Genomic DNA, 25,055 nt, shown 5'->3' on the forward strand with positions numbered 1-25,055 from the left:
CCTTCTGTTGGTGGAACTTACTGTTCCCTCAAATACTCTGTGCACCAAGTCTTTAAAGAAAGCAGGAAGAGTTAAAGATAGTTTGGAACTTAAGGTGGTAAGCGACCTTTGAATCACCTCAGTTACTGGCTAGAGAGGAAAAATACTGCACTATCTTCTTCCAGGAAAAACAGACAAACAAGGAAATTATGATGTGTTTTCAAAAAAAGCAAGGAAAAAAAGGAGGGAAAGGGTTTTCTACCAAAGGATATTGCTGCAAAACTCAACACATGCAATATGGCACTATTTATGAGCTCCCACGTGTCCCAGTCTTGCTGGTGACCTACCGATATGCTACAGGCATCAGCGTCTCGTTCCGCTTGGATTTCCAAGTTCCCTAGGTGCAGAATGGCAGCAATTATCCTGAAAATGGTCATCTGATGAGACTCATTCACTCCTACGGGAAAAATTAATAGCTGTTTCTCACAACAGAAAACAAAATGCAATTTTCAGCTGATTTGAAAATGCTTGTAGTGTTTGATTTCCTTCCCAGGCTTTTTGTTTTCAGAAAAACAGAAAGTGAACTCACCATAAACTCTCACTAAAGTCATTGCTCAAAAAGGAAGCTGAGACAGTGAGAGGAGCTCTTCATGTGCTTAGTTTATCCTTTAAAATTGCATCAAAACAGTTTAATACTATTGTGAACATGTGTGAAACCATAATGATGAAATGGGGTCAGAGCTACAGGGGCTCTGCAGCTTTTATAGAACAAGGAGCTGCTTCTCTGCGAGCATAGTCCAACAGTGAGATCTCACTGACAGCTAAAGCAGAGAAATTACAACTTACTGCCAGGGTCCCACAAACAGAAGAGAAAATTAAAGCCATGTTCACGATGCACAACGCCTCCAGACTGGTGCTGCAGCTGCACACAGAAAGTCACCAGGGAGGTGACGTGGAGCTCTGTCTTACAGTCCCCAGTGCCTCAACAGGAGCTACATGCTGTGGGTCTTCACTGAGGGTGTAAGATGTTATTGCTTTATGCATTTTTCTAGCAGGCTTTTGCAAGTACTCCCAGCAGGAATTTTGCTCAGCAGCAGCCTGCACGTGGCTTTCTTGCCATTTCTTGCATTTTTACATCCCAACTGGATTTCTGTGCCCCTTTTGTGTTCAGTGTTGGTGTCCTAATTATCCACCCGAGGTCTGAGACATCACCTGCTGTTTTTCAAATTATCTAGAGCTTCCCTTTCTCTCTCTCTCTCTCGGGACTTTTCTGTTACTAGCAGAGTGAGAAACGTTTCAAGGTTACTAAAAGGAGCAATGCTCTGCTGTTTCTTGGCACTTTTAATTGGAGTTAAGCCTGGCTAGGGCAGGGATTTGCAGATAAATCTGACTTCTTGTTTCACACAAAAAAAGTGAGACTAGAAAGTGTTGTAGCAATTTCACCCAGCCCTGAACAGAAGCAGACAAAGCTGGGAAACACTGAAGGAAAATGAGGGAAGGCAGAGCTGAAGAAGTATGCGAGGAGCAGGAAAACATCATCAAGCTGGCAGTGGGGGAAGATAATTGCAGGGCTTCATAGGGACCAGCAAGAAGACCAGGAGTCTCTTTGGGAGTGGAGAAGGGGACCAGAGAACAAGTGGCAAGGGACAGAGAGAGAGTTCCCTGGTGTTTACAGCCCAATGCAAGTTTGGAGCAACCAGAAGCATCCTATCTTTTTAACTAGTTAACAGATAGAAGTCAGACAAGCCAGATAAGGGGAAAGTAAAGACAAGACCCTGCTGTCAGCCCAAAGAAAAGGAGATCAAGCCCAACACAAAGAGGACAAACCTGAGGGAAGCACTTGCAGTTATGATACTTGAAATGAGTCCTCATGCTTGCTGCCAGCACAGTGCAGTGGTTGCAATACAGCTACTCAGGGGGATTTCAGAGCCGGCTGTGAATGTTATGAGCTCCTATCCCAACAGATGAAATGCAATGGAGAGGCTCTGAGACTCGCCAGGATTTAAAAACCTGACTTCAGATAAATACCAAAAACTCTGGGAGAGTTTTTCCCTGCAGAAATTGCTTTTCCTTTCAAATAGTCACTGCTGCAGGCAGGATGTGTCACTGTGTAACCACAGCGTGCATGGGTGGTTGTTGCAGAGGTAGATTCTGCAGGTGTCTATGCAAAGGTGAACTCTGCACAGCAGGGATGTCACCAGCTCAGTATTCCCCAGAATCAGCTATTTGGTACAATACTGTGACGGTCTGAGAAGTGATATCACCCTTGACCCAGATACAGGTTGAACTGCCCAGTAATAGGTTCTTTCCTGCTCGTAAATAGAGTAAAAAATAGCAAGCTGAAGGTGCAGCACAGCTTTGATACCAGAATGGTTTATTTTGGTTTCTCTCAATTCAGTGTCCTCCTCCATTTCACTGCTGCTTCTCAGATAGCTGTAAGAAACACTTCTGCAGCTCATACTGAAGAACAAGGTAAAGTCAACTACATCAACAGAAAGATGAATTTGTACCTTTATAGTTTTACTGGAGAGCCATATAATTCAGGCAAAATACTGAAAAACACTTCCAAGAGACTTCTGCTGGGAAGCCTCCAAGCAGTGTGACCCCTTACCAAGCAGGGTGAAGGCATGCCTGGTTTTCTCAAAGTCAGCAGCATCATCCACGCCATCAATAGATGTGTCACCTCCCTGAGAAGTGTAGAAAAAGTCTTCGGCACATGCTAGGACAGAAGAAGCAGAACAAATACATCAGCAAGTATCACTCACCTGCTGCAGATGCTCCCTGGAGTGTGCACTGGGATGCTCCCTGTCCCCCATCCCCAAAGGGGACATGTCTCCTCTGAACCACAGTTTACCTAGAAATGGGTGAGGTTTAACCTGGCTAAGTGACTTTAAGTCTCCTTGCAGTGATGAAACTCCTTCCTTGTAAAAAGCAAGCTCAGCCAAGGCAGAGCTGCAGTAACTTTGGGATTTGAATAACTGCTCTATTGCACAGGTTATTCGAGTACTGAGCTCACTACGTTCAATTTCTGTTTTCCTGTTTTATGCACTCATGACCGATTCAGACATTTTAACACCTTTCCCACATAATACCTTAAACCAAGGGACCAAAATGAACGGAGAAACACTGGCAGTGCCAGCATTACACCATTTAAGCATCCATGCTTTAGTGAAGTTATTTCGGAACAATGCAAAGCTAAATCTTACAGAGACTGAGAGTCATTTCATGTGCAGGTACAACAGGATAAGAGACCGCAGGGTTTATATCCACTTTTAAAAGCTTCACATGCACCACCTCTCCTTAAAACAAGGTCTTATTTGAGGGCAAAACTATTGAAATACGTGTCTAAAGTTGCCAGGCTGAGTCCTGGCAGAGCTAGAGCAGGCTTGGCCATGGGGAGGGCTAGGGAAGCCCAAGAGGTGGACAGACTCCACCCAGAATCCATTCTCAACACCAGCTTCAGCTCATTTCGAAGTGGGCAGGAGTGACTTGCCAAGAAAATCTGAGAAAGATTGTTAACACTCACAAACATATTGCCCAAGTATTATGAAAATAATGAGAAAAGCAGCCTACTGTGTGTTCCACATCAGCCTGCTGGTAACCTTTAAAATCACTGCAATCTGCACTTTTTTTGACTCACATTGTTACCAGAAGGTCCCCACCCCTTTGCAGCCCTCCCGCAGGTTTCACATTAGCTGTACGTCAAAGCTGTAAGAAAAAAATTTAATCCTTTCTGTCATACAAAGCCCTGGGACACAGAGGTTCCAGTAACTCTGCTTGTTACCAGAACATTTGGAACAAGGGACAGAAAATGCTGATTGGGGTCAGAGAGCTGATGTCTATCCTGGTTTCTCCAGCACAACAGGAGGTCACTCAGCCCGTGATGAAGCATATCACATTAATGGTTTGATGTGGCTGCATGTTGCCCTGCTAGATGCATCCAAGGCTGGCAGTGGTTGATGGAACTGGGACATCAGACTCCAATTTTAACCATCCACATTGGGATGTGCTTATGCCTCAAGTCATCTCTGTTATAACCGACTCCAATATTTATATTTCAATATGTGTGCCATGATTTTAACAACAACAAAAACCCTTTGATTCACTGCAAACAAGTAAAACATATTCATGCTTTGCACCACGGCCCAGGCATCATTAAGTTAGACACCACACTTTCAAAGGGTGCTGCGCTGCATGTGAACTCCCATATTTTAAGTTATATATTCACTTTCTAGGTTAAAATCAAACTTTCAGCATTGCTGTACCTGAAGAGCCAACACTTACTGATTTGCTTTGCTGGACTGATGCAAGTTCAGACTTCTTTTCTTGCAACATTTTGCAATATAATCAAGAACAACAACAACTCTTTGTATGAGCCAGACCCAAAGGAGAAGAAACAGCTCCTGCTTTTGTGATGGAAAAATATAGATCCTGCTCTCTGTCTAATAAAAGGTGGATTTTTGCACCAAAACATTCCTTGTTCTGTGTAAAGCTTGAGAAGAAAAGGTTGATGGGTAGGTAATGTCCAGATCACATGAGTAACATTTGGGGTTTGATGAGTCATATCAAGAAACAGTAAATCTAGTAAATCTAATGCAAAGCTGGTAATAAAATATCCCTCAGAAGAAAGAAAATAAGTGAACTGTGCACATCTGCACTCAAAGGAAACTGCACAGCACTATTAATTCAACAGGTCAGGGCAGACCCATGTCAATCCTGCGAAGCATAGCTCACATTGTGGGCAACCTCACCAAGTGTGTGAGCATTGCTGCATCTGCCAGCCAGGAAAGCATTTTAGGGAGGTATTTCCAAAGCAATTGCAAGGTGACAGTGCAGGAAAACCCACACTTTTAATTTGCAGAGAACCGCTTCTTTTCCCATTGTTGCACGTTACCCAAATGCACATGCACCAGGCTGCACGGATACCTGAGCATGCTGCGATACAAACGCACAAGCATGACTAAAAAGCGCAGCTGGAGACTGACATGGACTGACAACACAGAATTTGGATTAGAAGTGACCCAAGAAGTCTTTCCCTTCAGCAAAAGGCCTTATGGGCTAACAGCCCTGGAATCCACTGCCTCTTACACCAACAGCTGTTGCCGTTACACATTCTCCTTTGAGACACTGAAGTCAAGAGTCACAGTCACAAGAGGATAAAGATGTCCTGGATGATGTACCAGGAGAGCAGAGAGCACTCAGCCTTCAGTATTAGCAGCCACCACAAATACAGATGATGGTTTTAGACAGCTTTGTTGAAGAAGACTGATATTTTCTCTGATCCACATGTTCCCAAGAAGAATCATAGAATCATAGAATCATTACGATTGGAAGGGACCTTAAAGATCATCTAGTTCCAACCCCCTGCCAGGCAGGGATGTGCCACTAGATCAGGCTGCCAGGTCTCCATCCAACCTGGTCTTGAACACCTTCAGGGATGGGGCAGCCACAACTTCCCTGGACAACCTCTTCCAGTGTCTCACCACTCTCACAGTGAAGAAAGTCTTCCTAATGTCTAGCCTAAATCTGCCCTTCTCCAGTTTATACGCATTCGCCTTCATCCTGTCACCACAAGCCTTTATGAATAGTCCCTCTCCAGCTTTATTGTAGCTCTTTCAGGTACTGGAAGGTTGCTATAAGATCTCCTCGGAGCCTTCTCTTCTCCAGGCTGAACAACCCCAACTCTCTCAGCCTGTCCTCGTATGGGAGGTGCTCTGATCATCCTTGTAACCTCCTCTGGACCCGTTCCAACAGTTCCATCTCCTTCTTACATTGAGGATTCCAGAACTGGACACTGGACTCCAGATGAGGTCTCACAAGAGAAGGATAGCGGGGCAGAATCACTTCTCTCGACCTGCTGGTCGCACTGCTTTTGATGCAGCCCAGAATACGGTTGGCATTCTCTTGTATGAGCATGAAACAGTACCAAATACTGTTTCTTTGGCAGTAGCCTGAGGCCACTGTCAGCAGGACATCATAGGAGCAGCTGAGGGAACTAGGTTTGTTTAGTCTGGAGAAGAGGAGGCTGAGGGAAGACCTAACCTCCAGCAATAGCTCCTACCCACCAGCGATGCCTAAGTACACTGACCAGTGCAGCACAAACTTAGAATATCAGAATCATTGAGGCTGAAAAAGACCTCTGAGGTCATCCAGTCCACCTGTCAGCCCAACTCCACTGTGCTGACTAAACCATGTCTCAAAATGCCACAGCTACACACTTTCTTAATCCCTCCAGGGATGGAGACTCCACCACTGCCCTGGGCAGCCCCTGCCAGGGCTTCACCATTCTTTCAGTAAAGACATTTTTTCTAATATCCAATCTAAACCTCCCCAAGTGCAACTTGAGGGCATTTCCTCTCTTCCTATCCCTTGTCATTTGGAAGCAGAGACCAGCACCCACCTCACCACATCCTCCTTTCAGGAAGCTACAGAGAATGATGAGATCACTCCTCAGCCTCCTCTTGTCCAGGCTAAACAGCCCCAGGTCCCTTACATCTCCAGAGATGACATGAGCAAACCTGTGCACCACTGGGGATAAGAAACCCTTCAACAGGCACATGTGACCTCATCAATGCCCTGTATTTCTAACCTCACCATGTTTTCCTGTTGCTGTCACCCCTAGGCAGCAGCCACCAGTGCACCGAGAGGTCAAAGCACTTACTTAATCCAAGGTCTTTGAATTCTGGAAGACTCGCTGAGGCACAAAGCTGATAGAAGATGTGGTAGTTGCGCTCGTCCTCTGCCTGAAGGAAAATGCTGACTTACCAGAGGCACAAAGATGTTAACAGCAGTGCTCCCACCCTCAACCTGGTGCCCTCTGAACGCAGGGCACCATTCTTCACTTCCCACTATCAAGACCCCCTCAGTGCCACCAAAATGACGGGGACCTTTTGCCACCTGGGACAATAGAGGTGTCAGGCTTTGCCCTCACCCGTGTATGCTGCCCATCTTTCAAAAGAAACAATTGATTTTATATTACCTCCCATGCCTTATCCCTCTCTGGGATAACTGGGCAAAGCTAGCTAGCGAGCACCACCTCGCAAACTCACAGTAACATAAAAAGAGGTGGGCTACACTCACAGCATCCCAAAGTTGTTTGGTTTTAGGATTATTTTAGTTGATGGGTTTTTTTATGGATGAGCAAAAGCTTTGCAGCTGTTTCTGAGCCAGATCTCAAGCACAAATGAAGAAAGCTTGACCTGAGCTCCGCACAAAAAAACCCATGGGATGTGTCACTGCAGAAGCATTAGCCTCAGTCCTTCTCTTGCCTCTCCTCCATCTTCAGAACTGAAGACTGTTGCTTGTAATTTATTCTTCCTGGCTTTTTATGAGGTTCACTGAAAATCTCAGCAGCTGCCTAGAAAATGGCTTTCCATCCCTGCCCAGCAGCCAGGTCAGGAGCAGCAGTCCTTCCTCAAGACAACATCCAGCTTTGAGCAGATAGAGGAAACAACCAGAGAACATCTAATGACTCTCCCGGGTACAGGTTATTACAGAATCAAGTCAACAATCTTGATGGGATCATCAAGAACAACTGCAAAAGACTGAGCCTGAAAGACACATGTGGAAACTGTGTCCACCAGGAATTTTACATTTAAATGGATTTTTTCAATCCATAGAAAAGACCCAGACTAAATTCCCAGAATACAGTACCCAAAACAAAGAAAAGAAGGAAAAAAAAAATCACTTTTAACTTGCCTGGAATACAACTCGTGATTTTTCCAACAGATACGTCCTCATGTTGGCACCAATGATGTGGTATTTTGTATCAAAGCCAATCTGAATGTATTTCCCAAATCGACTGCTGTTGTCGTTCACAGTTGTTCTAGCATTTCCAATTGCCTGCATAAAATAAAATCAAACATTCATTTTTAGTTTAATTGAAAATATTTTAAACATTTACAATTGTAATCAGCATTACATAAATAATCATGGGTGGATTTGAGGAAAACCCTTCCCAGACGCAGAAGACAGAGAAATGACAAGACTTTGGGGAGGAGCCTTCACTGAAAACGTGGTGTCTCCACAATTTTTATGGAAGAAAAATGCATATAAACAACAATGGGTATTAGTACAGTAACTAGATCATCTACATCGCAACAGCCACTGCACTCCTGTTTTGTCTTATAGGATGCCCCCAGATTTCTTCACAAATAGTCGACGTTGGCAGCTTTCCTGGTCAGGATGTGGACGATAAAGCCCTGCAAGAGGGAGGGAACAAGCTGCAACCCATCTCCAGATGCTTGGGTTTTGGTCCATGGATTTGTTGACGTGGACAGAACCCCTCCTGGGCAGGTAATGCTGCCAGACGCAGTGGCAGAAAGGAGAAGAAAGAATCCAGCCCATGGATCAACCCAAACATCAGGGTTGCAGCACTGCAAACATGGGAATCCACTGAAGAGCCAAAGAAGCAACTCATGGTGATGCAAGAGAGATGGAGAAAGACAATATCCCCCTTCATAGCTTAATCCCCCTGTTTTCTAGTACCTTTCCCCTGTCTTGAGATGATGAGCCTCAAGCTAGCACAGAAGTGATGAAAGGGAATGTATATGTACAGGAAAGAGACCTCAGGCACCTCTCAAAAGCTGGCTGCCTTTCCCAGGCTATCCTGGAGGACCATCTCTACCTGTGGTGCCGCTCTTAGGGAACACACCAAGTAGGAGGGCTTAGTCAGAACCACAGGACTACCTACAGCATCACAAAAATGATGATTACCTACAGCATGACATCATCCAAAGCTGCTGTGAGGCTGCAAATCAGGTCTGGCTCACAAGCCCTTATTTCTCTCATTTTTTTTTGGTGACACAGCGATCACTGCAAAAAGGACAAATGAAATTATGCAGCTTTTACCTCCATAATTGGGTTTGACGCGAGGACTTTGTCTTCAATATTAGTCTCACTGGCAGAACCACCGACAGTTGCAAAGAAGCGCATGGCATATTTGGCAGAGACGGTCTTTCCAGCACCTGACTCTCCACTCACGATGATGGACTGGTTTCTCTCATCCCTGTTGTGCCAGAGAAGAAATTAAATTTTTTTTGTTAACAATTTGTTTGCATCATGCAATGATCTTCCACCTTCACACCTGTCTCCCTCACCTTCTTACTACCTACATTATAGATGCTGGATTTTTTATGGAATCTAGCAAAGTAATGATGAATAATACACATAAAGGACACACTGAACATCTCCAGAACATCTCCAGGGGATTGCAGAGACAATGGGAGATGAACCCCTGCATGAAGCATTGCTGCTTTCTTCAACCTGGAGCATGTAGCCCAGCACTGGGAAGCCTGTTCCTCATGATGCTGCAACAAAAACCTCTGCTACTTGGCATTTATTCGGAGAACTACTAACAAGCATTGGCTAAATATCACCTTCTAATATTACATATTTAATTTTCCTCCTTAAAACCATCATGTAATCATCTGAGATTTTGCTCAGCAAATTACAGAATCACGGAATGTCCTGAGTTGGAAGGGACCCACAAGGATTATCGATTATCCCCTGTCCCTGCACAGGACAACAATTTTACTTGCAAAATTAATCATTCATACAAACAAACAAACAAACAAACAAAACCTTACACAGTCATCATCCAACCAGTTTTGGGTGGAAAAGTGGTCGGCTGGAGGGCCCAGAGAGTGGTGGGAAATGGAGTTAACTCCAGCTGGAGGCCAGTGACAAGTGGGGTTCCCCAGGGCTCAGTGCTGGGTCCAGCCCTGTTCAATGTCTTTATCAATGACCTGGATGAAGGCATCGAGTGCACCCTTAGCAAGTTTGTGGACGACACTAAGCTGGGTGGGAGTGTGGATCTGCTGGAGGGTTGGGAGGCTCCAAAGGGATCTGAACAGGCTGGACCACTGGGCTGAGACCAATGGCAGGAGGTTTAACAAGGCCAAATGCCGGGTCCTGCACTTGGGGCACAACAACCCTGAGCAGCTACAGACTAGGAGAAGTCTGGCTGGAAACTGCCTGGAGGAGAGGGACCTGGGGGTGTTGGTTGACAGCGACTGAACATGAGCCAGCAGTGGCCCAGGTGGCCAAGAAGGCCAATGGCATCTTGGCTTGGATCAGAAACAGCGTGACCAGCAGGGCCAGAGAGGTTCTTCTCCCTCTGGACTCGGCACTGGTGAGACCGCTTCTCGAATCCTGTGTTCAGTTCTGGGCCCCTCACCACAAGAAGGATGTTGAGGCTCTGGAGAGAGTCCAGAGAAGAGCAACGAAGCTGGTGAGGGGGCTGGAGAACAGGCCTTATGAGGAGCAGCTGAGAGAGCTGGGGGTGTTTAGCCTGGAGAAGAGGAGGCTGAGGGGAGACCTCATTGCTCTCTACAACTACCTGAAAGGAGGTTGTGGAGAGGAGGGAGCTGGGCTCTTCTCCCAAGTGACAGGGGACAGGACAAGAGGGAATGGCCTCAAGCTCCACCAGGGGAGGGTCAGGCTGGACATTAGGAAAAAATTTTTCACAGAAAGGGTCATTGGTCCCTGGCAGAGGCTGCCCAGGGAGGGGGTTGAGTCCCCTTCCCTGGAGGGGTTTAAGGGACGGATGGAGGAGGCGCTGAGGGACATGGTTTAGTGTTTGATAGGAATGGTTGGACTTGATGATCCGGTGGGTCTCTTCCAACCTGGTTATTCTACGATTCTATCATCATGGCTATTTTAAAATATCCAGTGCTTCCCACCACAGACACACAACATTGTACCCACAAGATATGCCCCAATGGTTAACGAGTTTAATTGAGCTGCAAGGCAGAATAGGGCCAAGGTAGAGGAGCTCATTTTGAGGACAAATACATTCCTCTAGGCAAAGATCTACCAGCACTGGGAGCAAGTGCCTGTGCTGCAGTGGGATCTGCTCCCCAGGACATCATTGGCACACAGCAAACCCAGCACATTTACAATGTGCCCACGGACTTTGGGAAGGAGATAGTTTTCACTGTAGGATTTGATATAAACTCCCAAAATACCAGAGCTATTGGGGTAAGCTGCAAGTATGCAATGGAGTATGTTTTAAAACAAGATGTAATTTGATCTTATTCAACTTCCCACAGCCTGTCTGACTTTCATGAGTCATAGCTGGACGCAGCCACACAAAATCCTATATATGAGCGCAACAATAGATTTACACCTTGCAGTTCTCCTGACATAAGGAAATGCAATAAAAACACATTTCAATTCAAGATAGTTCAAGTTTATACCAGGAAGAGATGAGAACAGAGGCTAAATGAATGCCATATACCACTCCTACACTTGCAACAAAAATACAAGCGTGCCGCCACACCGCACCATTACTTTCCTCTTCTGTCAGACATGGATATCTTAATTTGTTTTAGGCTCAGCTAATTGGTTTGGAAGAAAAAAAACCTCAGTCGAGTCAAGCATGTAACATTTTGGTGTAAAGGATGACTTCCTGACACCTGCCTCTGGGCATTACCAAGCACAAATACAGGCTGAGAAAAGAACTGACTGGGAGCAGCCCCGAAGAGAAGGATTGAGTGTGCTGGTGGATGAGAAGCTTGACAGCAGACAGCAATGTCTATTTGCAGCCCAAAAAGCCCAACCATGTCCTGGGCTGCATCCAAAGCATCGTGGCCAGCAGGGAAAGGGAGGGGATTCTGTCCCTCTGCTCCACTCTGCTGAGACCCCAGTTGGAGTCCTGTGTCCCATACTGGAGTCCTCAGCAGAAGAAGGATGTGGAGATGTTGGAGTGGGTCCTCCAGAGGAGGCCACAAAGATGATGCGAGGGCTGAACACCTCCTGTACAAGGACAGGTTGAGAGAGTTGGGATTGTTTAGCCTGGAGAAGAGAAGGCTCCAGGGAGACCTTAAAGCTGCTTCCAGTGCTGAAAGGGGCTCCAGGAAAGCTGGGGAGGGGCTCTTGATCAGGGAGTGCAGGAATAGGGTGAGGGGGAACGGGTTCAAGCTCAAAGAGGGGAGATTGAGATGAGGTCTTAGGAAGAAATATTTTCTTGGGGGGGTGGGGAGGCCCTGGCCCAGGTTGCCCAGAGCAGGGGTGGCTGCCCCATCCCTGGAGGTGTTCGAGGCCAGGTTGGATGGGGCTTGGAGCAACCAGATCCAGTGGGAGGTGTCCCTGCCCATAACACCGCTGTCGGAACTGGATGGACTTTAAGATCCCTTCAAACCCAAACCATTGCAGAATTCTAAGATTCTATGACACTTCTAGCAGGAGAGGGCTGGTAAGATTATTTCCACCTGTGTTTATATTTTTCACGGAACAATTAATAAAATACATCTTGATTCAACCCCTGGCCAGCTCCACTGGCATCCAAAAGCAGGAAGGCAAGAGGCACCTCCAACCACTTCAGCTATCAGTCAGTTAATGCAGAAATACCAGCCATGAACTGAGTACAACCTCACCCAGGCAGCCAACATAAAGATCCAGTGTCACAGTGACTCATCCTGGGTGGGGACAACCTGCATATCTCTGGGAGGACTTGCTAAGTCATAGCTGTGTGGCCTCTGCACATCTTGGCAAAGCCGCTGCGACTTTGCCACAGGCAGCCAGCTGGCAGGATCCAGGCACAGGGTTGCCAGCACGCCAGTCTCACACCTTCAGGCTTCCACGGGTGAGGGATAAAGCTTTTTTTGTAGCACAAGCCACCAGACACATGACTCCTATGGAGAAAAACCAAAGTGAGGAAGTAAGACTAGGTACCAAATCCAGAACTGTGCTGGGTAAGCCATAGCAGCAATTACCAAGACAGGCGATGGCAGTGATTTACCATTCAACACTCTCCCACATGACATTCTGGTCTCTAAATTGGAGAGACATGGATTTGACAGATGGACCACTCAGTGGATAAGGAATTGGCTGCATAGTCGCACTTAAAGAGCTGTGGTCAACAGCTCAATGTCCAAGTGGAGACCAAGCGGCATTTCTCAGAGGTCAGTATTGGGAGGAGCATTGTTACAGTGTCCCTGCCCATGGCAGGGGTGTTGGGAATGGATGATCTTTAAGGTCCCTTCCAATCCAAACTGTTCCGTGATTCTATGATCCATTCTATGATCTACGATTAAGGTAGGTGAGAAGTTTCATCTCTGATTTGATTGTCTTCATGGACCTGCTGAGCTCCAGCTGCAAACATCCCATGTTGGCCATAGCAGACAAGAGAGGCTTGGGCTGCAAGCAAAGATGAATGAACCAGCCTTCACTGAAGATAAGGGTGAAGCAGAAGAAAGAGCTGACAACAAAGACCTCTGCCAGAAAGTGCTAGGCCTGCAAAAGGCGCTTTGCCAACACAACGATGGCTTAGCTCAGAGCTGCACTTGCATAAAAGTTACTTGAGAGTTATCGCTTCTTATCCTTCTCAGCACGACAGGTACTGCCCAAGCAGCATGTTTCAGGAAACATTTCCCTCCCTCTTTTTTCCTTAAGCCAGAAGATAAAAACTACAGCAGTCTGGGAAAGACTCTTCAATTAAATGAAGCCATCAAAGCTCAAAAAAGGAGGAACTATGCATTGCTTTGCATCCCATCAGCACTGCTACAAAGTATAATGATATTTTGCAATCTGTTTCTCTAGCTAAGATTCATAATTAAGACCTCTCAATTTTGACCCCCTTCATCACTTTTCCATATCAGCTGTTGGGGTGTGCTTGGCTGGAAGAGGCAGAGACCATGAGAGAGTCCATCCAAGGAGGTCTCCAGACCCATGGGCTCCAGAAGCTTCAGGTCACATCACAAGCTGCCTTTTATGTGACATCCAGAGTGGTTTATTCCTCCCTCAGGCTTGTTTTTTTCATATGTACCATCATTCTCCAAAAGACACTGAGTCAAGTGATAGAAGCCATGGCCAACATGCTATTCACCGCTATTGTAGCCTCTCTGCCAGGTTACATTTTTCCACAGTTTCTCAAGAATTTCTGCTAATGGCTGATGTGCTGCTACATGAAATAGTCCAGGAGGATACTCTATGGCACAAGAAAATTTCTGGAGTTGTATTATATTAATAATATAATATAAAATAAAAAGACAGCTGCTGGCTTCCAAGCAAAAGAGCACGGTCACTCAAGTTCCTGTGTCTGCAGTAACGTGTATCTTCTGTTGCTGGTATTTTTGGTAGAAAATGCATGTTTAGATATTTCTTTTCTAACTTAAGGAATAAAAGCCTTCAGAAATAAAGGCTGCAGGGACTTTAGCTTCTTTGGCATACAAGCTAAGCAGCTACTGGTGCCTGCAGAGCAAGACAGATGGACCACAGGGAGCAGCTGGTAGGAAACAGCCTGCTCAGTGAGAAGAAATGGTTAAAACCAGGCAGGACTTGCTTGTATTCAGCACGGAATAAAAAAATAGTGAAACGTTTTGCTTTTGTGCAGGTGCAGTATGGAACAAGGCTGTTTGAAATACAGTCAATTTTGGCAGTATCAGCACAGAAAAAAATTATGGATAGAAAGCTTGGACAAAATAAGAAGCAGCTGAGGGACCTGGGGCTATTTAGTCTGGAGAAGAGGAGGCTGAGGGGAAACCTCGTTGCTCTCGGCAGCTCCCTGAAAGGAGGTTGTGGTGAGGTGGGTGTTGGTCTCTTTTCCGAAGTAACAAGGGATAGGATAAGAATAAATGGCCTCAAGTTGCACCAGGGGAGGGTTAGATTGGATATTAGGAAAAAACTCTTTACTGAAAGAGTTGTGAAGGCTGCCCTCTGGGCAACCTGGGCCGGCGCCCCACCAGCCTCAGCATGAGCAATTTTTTCCTAATGTCTAATTGAAATCTTCCCCCTTCCAATTTAAAGCCATTTTCCTTTGCCCTGTCACCTCAGGCACTTGTAGAAAGCCCCTCCCCAGCTTTCCTGGAGTCCCTTTCAGTACTGGAAGCTGACCTAAGGTCTCCTTGGAGCCTTCTCTTCTCCAGGCTGAACAACTCAACTCTCTCAGCCTGTCCTCAGAGCAGAGCTGCCCCAGCCCTCAGATCATCTTTGTGGCTGCCTCTGGACTCGTTCCAACAGTCCAATATCCTTCTTCTCTTGGGGATTCCAGAACTGGACACAGGACTCCAGGTGGGGTCTCATGAGAGAGGAGTAGAGATGTCTCCAAACAGCCTGGGAAGTGTGAAAATGTCTAAGCTTCAAGCCTGCTCAGCTGGACAGAGCTCCCCAACTACACAAAGAACTGCATCCATTTTCGTTGCATTGGGCACTGCTCAGTGCTTCCATAGTCAGTTCCCAGCCTAGCAATGTCATCAGTCTTTGTACTATACGATTTCCCGTCAATTTACCTGGTTAAGGCAGGGCTGAATGTCCCTGGAAACTCCTTACTGCAGTAAAGAGGGTGGTCAAGCCATGGTGATAGCACAGGGGATGAATACAAGGATGGTGATGATTCCCACCACCATTTCCTACCACCCCTCTGACTGTCCAGAAGAGGCAGAGGATGTCTCAGTGCACATGTACACATCCAAGATCCCCATCTTTCACCAACATTGCCTGAAAGCAGGAGTATTTGATAATAAATCTGTTTTCCAGACGTAAATCACAGTCAGAATTCTTCCTAAACCAGTTTTCTTTAAAGAAATAATCCAAAGCCATGAGAAGAGACCTAGAACTTATAGGGCTTCTTTTCATAGTCTTCTCTTTAGAAAACCATCACTGGCACCAGAGGCCCAAGCAAACAACTGCACAGTCTCACCTTGATCTCAGCAGTGAGAGCAAAAACAGTTGCACTAAAACCACAGCTCCCCTGAGTGCGAAAATCACGTGAAGCAAACAAGGGCAAAACCAGACCCTGTGAATCATTATCAGGGGTCACTCCAGCTCTAATCCTGGATCCAACACCAACCCTCTATGTCATGGAATGAATCAATGAGTCTCTCTGTATTTCCATTGTGGAAATCATATTTAACCTGCTTCTTTCAGGCTTCTCGAAGGATTAGTGTTCATAAAGCAATCTGAAGATTAAAAATGCTTTAAGCACCATAGTTTGAATTCAGCGTGGCCACAATAAGAGCACCCACAAGGCCTGATGCACAAAAGGCTCTCTTATAGTTGGACCTGACGATCTTAGGGACCTTTTCCAACCTATGATTCTATGATTCTATGTATTGGCAGTGCTGCACAGGCTAAAAATGAGTGTAACACTTACATTGCATTGTCAGCAATATATAAAAATGCAATAATTAAATTACCATTGGATTGCATCCCCCCCAGGTGCTAACGACAGCGATAAACTGAGATGGTCTAATCCTGCCTTCAAATGAACAGATAGAAGTTGCACACCATGAAGATAAAACTCAGAGCATTGCAGCGATGTATCGCTGAGAAGAGCTGCCTCTGGAGCAGCTGCAGAAGCCAGGAATCATTCCCACTACTGCAGAATAACTGGAATTTGGAAGAGCATTGCTGCTGAGAGCAGCGGCAGATTATTTTATTCATTGGCTTTGAGTTTCTAGAATACTAATATTAATACCTGGAATCATCAGTTGGTGCAAATATGGAAATACAACTTTGGGATAGTTGGACTTTTCCTTCAGAGAAGCCCAAGAAAGCATTATTTAGCATCCAACCAAACAAGAGTGTTTAAGGACATACTTTCTGTTTCCATTATCGAACATCTGCTGAACACGCGTGTTTTACCCTGCAGACACTGAAGCCAGCAGCGATATAAGGATGGCTTCAAGTGCTATACATTAATCTGGGCCTTTTTTCATTGCTTCCTTCATAAATAGCTTTCATTATCCAATACAATTTTTTTTTTTTTTGGAGGTCAGTAATTCTCTTTATACAGCAGCTTATACTAATGGGGAAGAATCACAGAAGAAATAAAGCTGGAAAAGATCTCTAAGATCATCAAGTCCAATGGTCTGCCCAGCACCACAAGAAGAATGCACTTTGGCCAGAAGCACCCCAGAGCTGATGCAGCCCTTCACCATCCTGGTACCATCAAACTGCAAAGAAAACGTTGTACCTTAATGCAACAAACTAGAGAAAGCAAACAGCAATATCCCATTCCAGTGCTGCCAAATCCTGGTGTAACACCACTCAGGTGGTGCAGGTGTTCCCTGAGGACGTTAGATCATGCACAGCCCATCCAGCGTCTCACTCAAGAAGAAGCATTAGACCCCTTGGGGTCCACTTTGTGCAGCTTTGGAGCCAATTTGCTCACACGCACCTAGGTTTTAGCAAGAAGCCAGGGGTTTGAATCTCTCTCTCAATTGCTGGGAAAAAAAATAGAAGTACCACTTTGGGCTGAATGGGAATGGATGAGCGCACAGCTTGATGCTCAAAGCACAGGTAATGTGCAAATTAACCTTATCTTCTGTGGTGGTCACCCACAGCAGAAAGCATTACCTTCCCTCTGTACAACACGATTTAACACCCATATCAATCTGATGCTTCTAACACTGAGATCAAATACCATAGTGCAATTAAGATATCTTTGCAGAGGTCAGGGCACTTTTATGTGATGCTCCAGCAAGCCAGTTACTCCTGCAGGAGCTGTGGGAGTTCCAGTGGTCCCAGCTCATTAAGGTATTTTTTCTTTGGACTGATTTGTGCAGCCAGCTGGAAATGTCCCTTCAAAAGCAAGGAAAATCCTACATACTCAAAGTTTCTGCAAAATGCTGAGCTGTCTCCAGTCCTTCTATCAATTCCCAAGGGCAGGTAGGAAGGATGACCTTCTCGCAGGATTTATGCTCTGCATGCCTTGTAGGAGAAGAACACAGCTCCTCAGCCACACTAAAAGGAGGTCAGCAATTCTTTTGTGCACTGCTTCTAATGACAGCAAAACACGCACCCAGCCAATTTTATCAGCTCTCTGGCACCCTGATGCTCTTTTCTGCTCTGGAATCACACTAGGGAGCATCCCTGGCTCCAACCCAAGCCACTCGTGAGCAGCTGGCCGCTGCGGAGCACTGCAGATGGAGGAGTCTTTGTACCATGTCCTCGCAATAACCATCACATCGGGGCAAGGATCATGCTGGCTTTCTTCTCCACAAGCTTGTGCGATGCTACCCCAGCAGTCCAGCTCTACAGGCACCATGAGAATGAATCAGTTGTCCTTCCACCCCATGGCAGTTCCAGAAAGAAGGCACTTCCTACAAACTTCATCACCTCAACTACAATCAGCCACTGACGGTTATAAAACTCCTACACAACAATCTAATTGACTACAGTTGATACATATCAGGAAAACCCAGGAAAGTGATTTTCAGAAATCAATGGGACAACTGACTTCTGGGCACATACTCTGGATTATCCATCCCAAAGTGTCCTGAACATCAGTGAGGATGTGGGATGGCAAGCAGTTACTGGGAGGTGGGCAAGGGCAATCACAAGTCTTTGTGCTCTGATGTAATTACAATGCTCATAAACATCGTTTTGAATGTCTGATGATATTTGATGTTAAACCTTTCACACCTCAGAACTTGAACAGTTCTTCAGCATCGCAGCCATAATTATGTGTCTGACAAAGCCTATTATAACTCCTTCGAAGCCAGTGATATTTCAGACACACAATCATTACTCTTAGTCAGGCACTGACCTTTCTGTACCTTAAGCTCTCCTGTGCCAGTGCTGTACCATTATGAGTATTTATGATTTTTCTATAAAGGAAGTCTCATTTTTGATTAAGGCTGTATCATTCTCATTCCAAATTCCCCCCAAAATAGAAGAACAGGAACATTTAGTGGGCCATTTATCCTCAGAGCATCTCTGCCTCCTTCCATAGCAGGGCAAGTAAGACTGAAGCGGGGAGGATCCCTCCTTCAGTCCTTGAGAAACATTACCTGGAGTCTCTCTCATTGTTTTCTTTAAATCACCTCTGGAGAAGTTGCTTCCAGCTGCTTTTGAAAATCCTTAAGTCTAACACTAGCACTGACCTGTTTATGGGACAGCTCTTCCAATCCTCTTCCCCATCCCACCATTAATGCTAAACAGAACTTGTTCCCCTCGGTTTCTCCCCTTCCCAAATTTAAGGATAGTGAGGGTTTATTTCTCTTGACTCTTTCTTTTCAACCAGAGCTTTAGTTTTTGAGATGGTACCTGCTGCAAAGCCCTGCAGAGCACCAGCACAGATCGGCCCCTCTGACCTAGGATTCCTTCCTTGCCTCTAATATAACATTCACCAGGATTCCTTTCCTGCCTTTAATATAACACAGCATCCAGCCTTATTTGCTGTGCCAGTCGGATTCCTCTTGCATCTCTGTCGGGGGTTAATCCCTCTTTTAACTCCTACTCACGCTCTTATTGTATGGTTTTAAATCCTCTTGTAAAGCTTGAGATTTGAAGCACTATCAAAACACATTCCCCTCAAACACGCTGCCCTCCTGCCTCTATCGACGCCGCGCTTCCTGCTCTTTTCCAGCTTCAGCCTTGCACCCCACAGCAGAAAACAGAGCAGCGGTGGCCACATGCAGCCCTGCCAGCACCTGCATCTCTGCAAGACACAGGTTATTTCCATACAATCTGTAGTTTAGAGATCACACAGTGATACTGACCTTGGTTTGAATCACAGGCACCAAGGTTTATCCAGTATCAACCAAGACATGCATGAAAGCTGTGCTGCAAGACACACAGAATCAGTGAATTGCTAGGGTTGGAAAAGACCTTGAAGATCATCCAGACCAAACCCACCATGTCTAATAAACGATGCCCCAAAGTGCCACGGCCACACAGTTTTTGACCACCACCAGGCGTGGTGACTGCACCGCTTCCCTGAGCAGCTTCTTCCAACGCTTCACCACTCTTTTGGGAAAGAAATTTTTCCTAATATCCAATCTAAACCTTCCTTGGCACAACCTGAGGCCATTTCCTCTTATCCTACCCCTTTTTACTTGGGAGAAGAGATCAACACCCACCTCACCACAACCTCCTTTCAGGGAACTGCAGACAGTGATGAGGTCTCCCCTAAGCCTCCTTTTCTCCAGACTAAACAACCCCAGGTACCTCAGCTGCTCCCAGAACCCTGGGCTCCAGACCCTTCACCAGCCTCATTGCCCTTCTGTGCACAAGCTTCAGCAGCTCAACATGTACCAAATCAGTTTTGCTTTGCTTGTTTTACATCTCCTGCAACAACTACCAACAATATTGTGAGGAGATCCTCACACTAGGAAGTATTAAACTCCAGTCTAACCAACAGGTCACCAGAACACCTTTTTTTTTAAAAAAAAAAAAAAAAGGCATTAAAAAAACTTTCTTGAAGCAGCAAGTTCTGGCCTGTGAGGGTGGGGAGGCCCAGGCCCAGGTTGCCCAGAGAAGCTGTGGCTGCTCCACTTCTGGAGATGTGCAAGGCCAGGTTGGATGGGGCTTGGAACAACCTGATCCAGTGGGAGGTGTCCCTGCCCACAGCATGGGGTTTGGAACTGGATGGGCTTTGAGGTCCCTTCCAACCCAAAACACTCTACAGTTCTATGAAAAGGAAAAGAGAGGCACCAAAGAGAGAAAAGCCATGCAATTACACCCACTACTGTAGCACCTGCAGTGAACTTCTTGATAGAGTCAGCTCAGTACCAGGAGACAACATGGTGACCATACCAACAAGCCAAGGATAGCTGGGAAGAGGAAAAACGGGGTTGTAGACATGGAGTGGAACATCTAACCTTTCAGTAAAGCCCCCAAAGGCAGGGAACCTCAGTCACCTCCATGGAGCTGGCCACAACTGATTGGACATGTTCATCAAGAGGAATGTGGGTCAGGGTGAGGAGTGAGGAACAATCTGTGCTAAGGTGTGGAAAGCTGCTGGTCAAGCTAATTGCAGCAGAAATACGGTTCCAAGGGGAATTTTCACTAAGCTCAAGGCTTCTGCCCAGAGTGATGACACAGAGAAATCAGAGACCAACATCCAACACACCTTGCCAGGTAGCATCAGAGGAGTGGAGAGCAAGACCAGAGGAGGAGGTGGTTGCTTTGCCCAGTAGATAACACATGTCCCAAAGCACAAATTGCTTTGAACCACACAGCCTCAGCCATTAGTAAACACTAAATAGTCCATCCTTTCACCATCCCAACACTTGATTCCACCACCTCTGGTAGCAACACTTGGAGCAAATTAACTCCATGTTGTGTATTTTGCCTGAAACAATATTGTTTCAATAAACTGAGTGCGCTTAGTCTCACACTGGGTATGCAGGGAGTTTCTAAAGAGCTGGTCACTGGAAAAATTAGAGGCTGTCACATATGAATATTAATCACTTGCCCTTTTCTTCAGCTCTTTCACATGCAAGTGCTGTAAAGCAACTCTCTGCAAAACATCCTCTTCGGGGAAAGTTTTCATTTGAAGGGGAGTTTTAACACATGCCCAAATCACAGTAGGTGTTCCAAAGCTTAGTGAACCATTTTATTCCCAAAAAGGGATCAGAGGTTGCTATACACCCTCTGCAGCCCCTTCTGCTCACCCACAGTTTGTCTCCTCTCTATATTTTCCTTTTAAATTGGCATTTCCTCATGCCAGTCTGGATCCAACAGATCTTTACAGCTACATGAGGTGCAAGAAAGCACAGGACAACTTTGCTAACACTTGCACACCAGCAAATGTCTTTCTAGTTCTGCCCCAGAACCCTGTCTTTACATGGCAATGATATGCTAGAAGCCCAAAGAATTAAAAATCTAATTGTTTCCAATTTTTCTCAGTGAAAAGAGAACCTTGGATTTTTGTGCCTTTTTTCCTTGCCACCCACTCAATTCCATTCAGTTACCTCAATTGAGTCTTCCCAGTGTGTTCTGGGCCACTAATAAAGCTAAAATATACACATATATATATTTATTGTATTTTATATATTTTATAGTTTATATATTGTGTATCGTACATGTGTACATTTATGGAGCCCCTTTCAGCACTGGAAGCTGCTCTATGGTCTCCCTGGAGCCTTCTCTTCTCCAGGCTGAATAACCACAACTCTCTCAGCCTGTCCCGGCCAGTCAGAGACTGGTTTCGTGCTCTTAGTCGAGTATCAAATCTGACCTTCTGAGATCACACGTTTGAGTTTTATCTGTGGTCTGCAGGATGCATCAGACCTAATGTAATTGTTTAAAAGCTAAGACACTGCAGAATACGTAATAATTTTGCACTGTTTTAGGTATAACATGCTCACAGAGCTCAGTCCTGGTGGCTGAGCTGCCCGAGCACCTGTGTCCACTCATGCTCATGTGCATCCCAACCGCCTAAAGCAGAGCTGCAGATACAAGGCATCTCACCAAGTCAGTAATTGAGTTAAAAAGAGCAAAAAAGAAGGCACTACATCTATCACCCACAGGTCACACCATCCACACACTCAGTTCAAGCAGCACCACCACTCTCCCTGAAGCACTGTGGAGGGAAAAGCCTGTATCAAGCCATGGAGAACGCTACGTCCACCCAGAAGCTTTCAGATTTAATATATAGTGTGGTACAGTTTAAGGCGTATTTCAAATAACCAGGAAGATTCCTATAATCCACGTTACAATCTCTTTTCAGTGCCATTTGAATCCCACTTCTGTACCCAAGCCTGCAATTACCATAATATCAGCCCAAGACAGAAATCACCAGAGCAGCACTGATCAGCAACAGCAAGTGCCCTGTTTAACAGTTTTGAAGGTTGTTATTTCCATGTCCCCTTGCAAACGGAGCAAGTCTAACCAGAAACAGCAGTTATCAATTATAGGTGGCTGTCAAAAGTAAATTTCCTATGGTAAGAAGGAAGGCAGAGCTGACCATCATCTCTGGCTGGAGCTCTTGGTTAGCCCTCTGCCCATGGCAATGCTCCTCCAGGTGCATTTTGGGATTGAACAGAGGCTCGTTCTTCATCAGAAATAAATCCGAACTTAAAGCCAAGACACAGCAGAAAACCGGTTGAAACCCATGGTAAAAAGTTCAGTGCTTACGCCTGCTATTAAAAGCCAGGACTATATAAAAATTTTAGCTAATCCACAAGAAAATTTAAACGCACTGAGAGTCAAGATAACTAATAAAATCATCCCCAGTGCAACAATTTTCAGCTTTCTCAAATTCTTATTTAGACCATGGCTTATCTGCTGAGAACAAGATCTTAGAATCATAGAATGGTTTGGGTTGGAACGGACCTTAAAGCCCATCCAGTTCCAACCCCCAGCCACGGGCAGGGACACCTCCCACTGGATCAGGGGCTCCAAGCCCCATCCAACCTGGCCTTGAACATCTCCAGGGATGGGGCAGCCACCCCTGCTCTGGGCAACCTGGACCAGGGCCTCCCCACCCTCACAGCAAAACATTTCTTCCTAAGATCTAATTTAAATCTATTCTGCATCTGTCCTCAGCAACACAAGAAACACAGAAGTAAATAAAATACAAGCCCCCACTACATTCATCTGGTATTGACACTGATCTGAAGGACCCATGAATACCTCCAAATATCTACCAGTCACCGCCTAACTTACAATCATAGTGTCTCCATAAAGACAACTAACTTTAGCTTCTGGGTTTAGCCTGATTATCCCAGCAAATTATCCAAAATGTGGTTTCCTCCAAGCTATTGAGCATGACATTTGCAGAAGGGTTTGAATTTCTTCCAGGAAACTCATCCAAGCAGCAACAGGAGAAGGTTCCCTATCTGAATCACAGTTGCACTGATCCCATGAGATGCTGAGGACCACAGAGATCCCCATCAGCCCAGCCTGCCCAGCTATCTTGCCAGCCAATAATGGGGTCAAGTCAGCAAGTAGAATTAATTAGAAATACCTGACCTCAAAGAGATTTCAGCATGAAGCAGTTCTGCATCAGACAAGGAAAGCTGACACAGGAACTGAGTTTTGGACCTTGCAGAAGAGAGACAGAGCTACAGCACCCATGGGTGAAGATCACACTGGGTAGATAACATACGATAGAAGGCCTCATAATCTCAATAGACATGAAAATCTGGAAAATATTTTCTGCAACTTCACTTTAATGCCATATTTGCAATATCTAATTGGGTATTTGCCTGCTTTGGGCCAGACACTTCAATCCAACCTCGTTGTCTATGCACCCACTCACCTGGCCATCTGCTTATAGGCTTCCTCTGCCACTGCAAAGATGTGAGGGTCCATATCCCCTGTGTTTTGGCCACTGTACGCCCAGATGACATCTTGTCCATAGATTGGCAGCTGCTCATATGGATTGATGGCAACAAGAACGATACCTTAGAAGAGATAGACACATACGTTACAAAGCAGGCAGCGAGTTAATATTGCAGGCTTTTCCAGGCTTGTGTTAGATGTTTCAATCAATTTTTTTTAAATACAATGCTTGGAGAAAAAAAAAAGATGAGCAGGTAATGGGGATGGACTCCTAATTCTTATCTCAGCATCTCGTTCGAAGTGCTGTGCTTTAATGACAAGGCTATAAGCTCCAGTACAGCTACAGAAGAGGCATACAAAACTGAAGAGAAGAGCAAATATAAAATAACCATCATTGTCTGAAGCCAGGCTTTGCAGGAGTAGTGAGAAGAAGGGCTAAAATTTCCTGAGCACCTGAGCCACCACTTTGGAAAAGCTATTCCTATGCAACCCAAACAAACATCCCAGATTTTCCCCTGGCTTAAATCCCAAACAAAAGCTCATAAGAAAGAATGCACTCAAATCAAAATGAAATGCATAAATCACAAGGAAGGAATGCCAGAGCCTGCATGAAAGCTTCAAAGTCTCTTTCCTCTCCCGCTCTAGGAATGCCATGCCTGCCCAGAGGAGTGAGCGAGCCCAGGAATTAATGAGAGGCAAAGTCATGCATGATGTTACCCGGGCTTGAGGGAGCTGCTCTGCACCCTGCAAAACTGCAGCACTCACGAGTTCCACTTTCAGGTTTTGCAGGTTTAGATTGTTATTGCAAGGTGCTCCAGAGAGCACGTGATGGATGGGAGTTGCTCCCAGTCCAGTCGATTTAGGGCATGGGCACACTCAAATTACAGCAAAATACAGGAACTTTCAGCGTGCAGCAAACACCAGGACACATGGCTTAGCCCACAACAGAAGGCAAAGGTCAGTTAAGTCAAGTTACTTATCTCCATGGGGCATCCACCCAACAGCTTCACCTCACCAAGCCCGGCTTCTATCTGTCTGCAACTTGGTTCTTTTAGGGTCATGCACCTCTCTCCCTTTAGTCGTGGAAAACAAGCCTGCTGCCTTGACATTGCTCTGCTCAG

General features: G+C 45.6%; 1 protein-coding gene across 1 annotated transcript in view; it reads right to left on the reverse strand.

Moving 5' to 3' along the window:
- The window catches only part of MYO5B (myosin VB), a 161,092-nt gene that overhangs the window by 94,113 nt on the left and 41,924 nt on the right, over positions 1-25,055 (reverse strand). The window contains exons 4-9 of the mRNA XM_069880976.1: positions 23,912-24,056; positions 8,830-8,986; positions 7,674-7,821; positions 6,641-6,718; positions 2,591-2,698; positions 327-436 (exon numbers count right to left, since the gene is read on the reverse strand). Coding sequence (XP_069737077.1) covers positions 327-436; positions 2,591-2,698; positions 6,641-6,718; positions 7,674-7,821; positions 8,830-8,986; positions 23,912-24,056 — 746 coding nt within the window. The remainder of the gene's footprint in view (positions 1-326; positions 437-2,590; positions 2,699-6,640; positions 6,719-7,673; positions 7,822-8,829; positions 8,987-23,911; positions 24,057-25,055) is intronic.

This window comes from Phaenicophaeus curvirostris, chromosome Z (genome assembly GCF_032191515.1).
Source record: "Phaenicophaeus curvirostris isolate KB17595 chromosome Z, BPBGC_Pcur_1.0, whole genome shotgun sequence".
Lineage (NCBI taxonomy): Eukaryota > Metazoa > Chordata > Aves > Cuculiformes > Cuculidae > Phaenicophaeus > Phaenicophaeus curvirostris.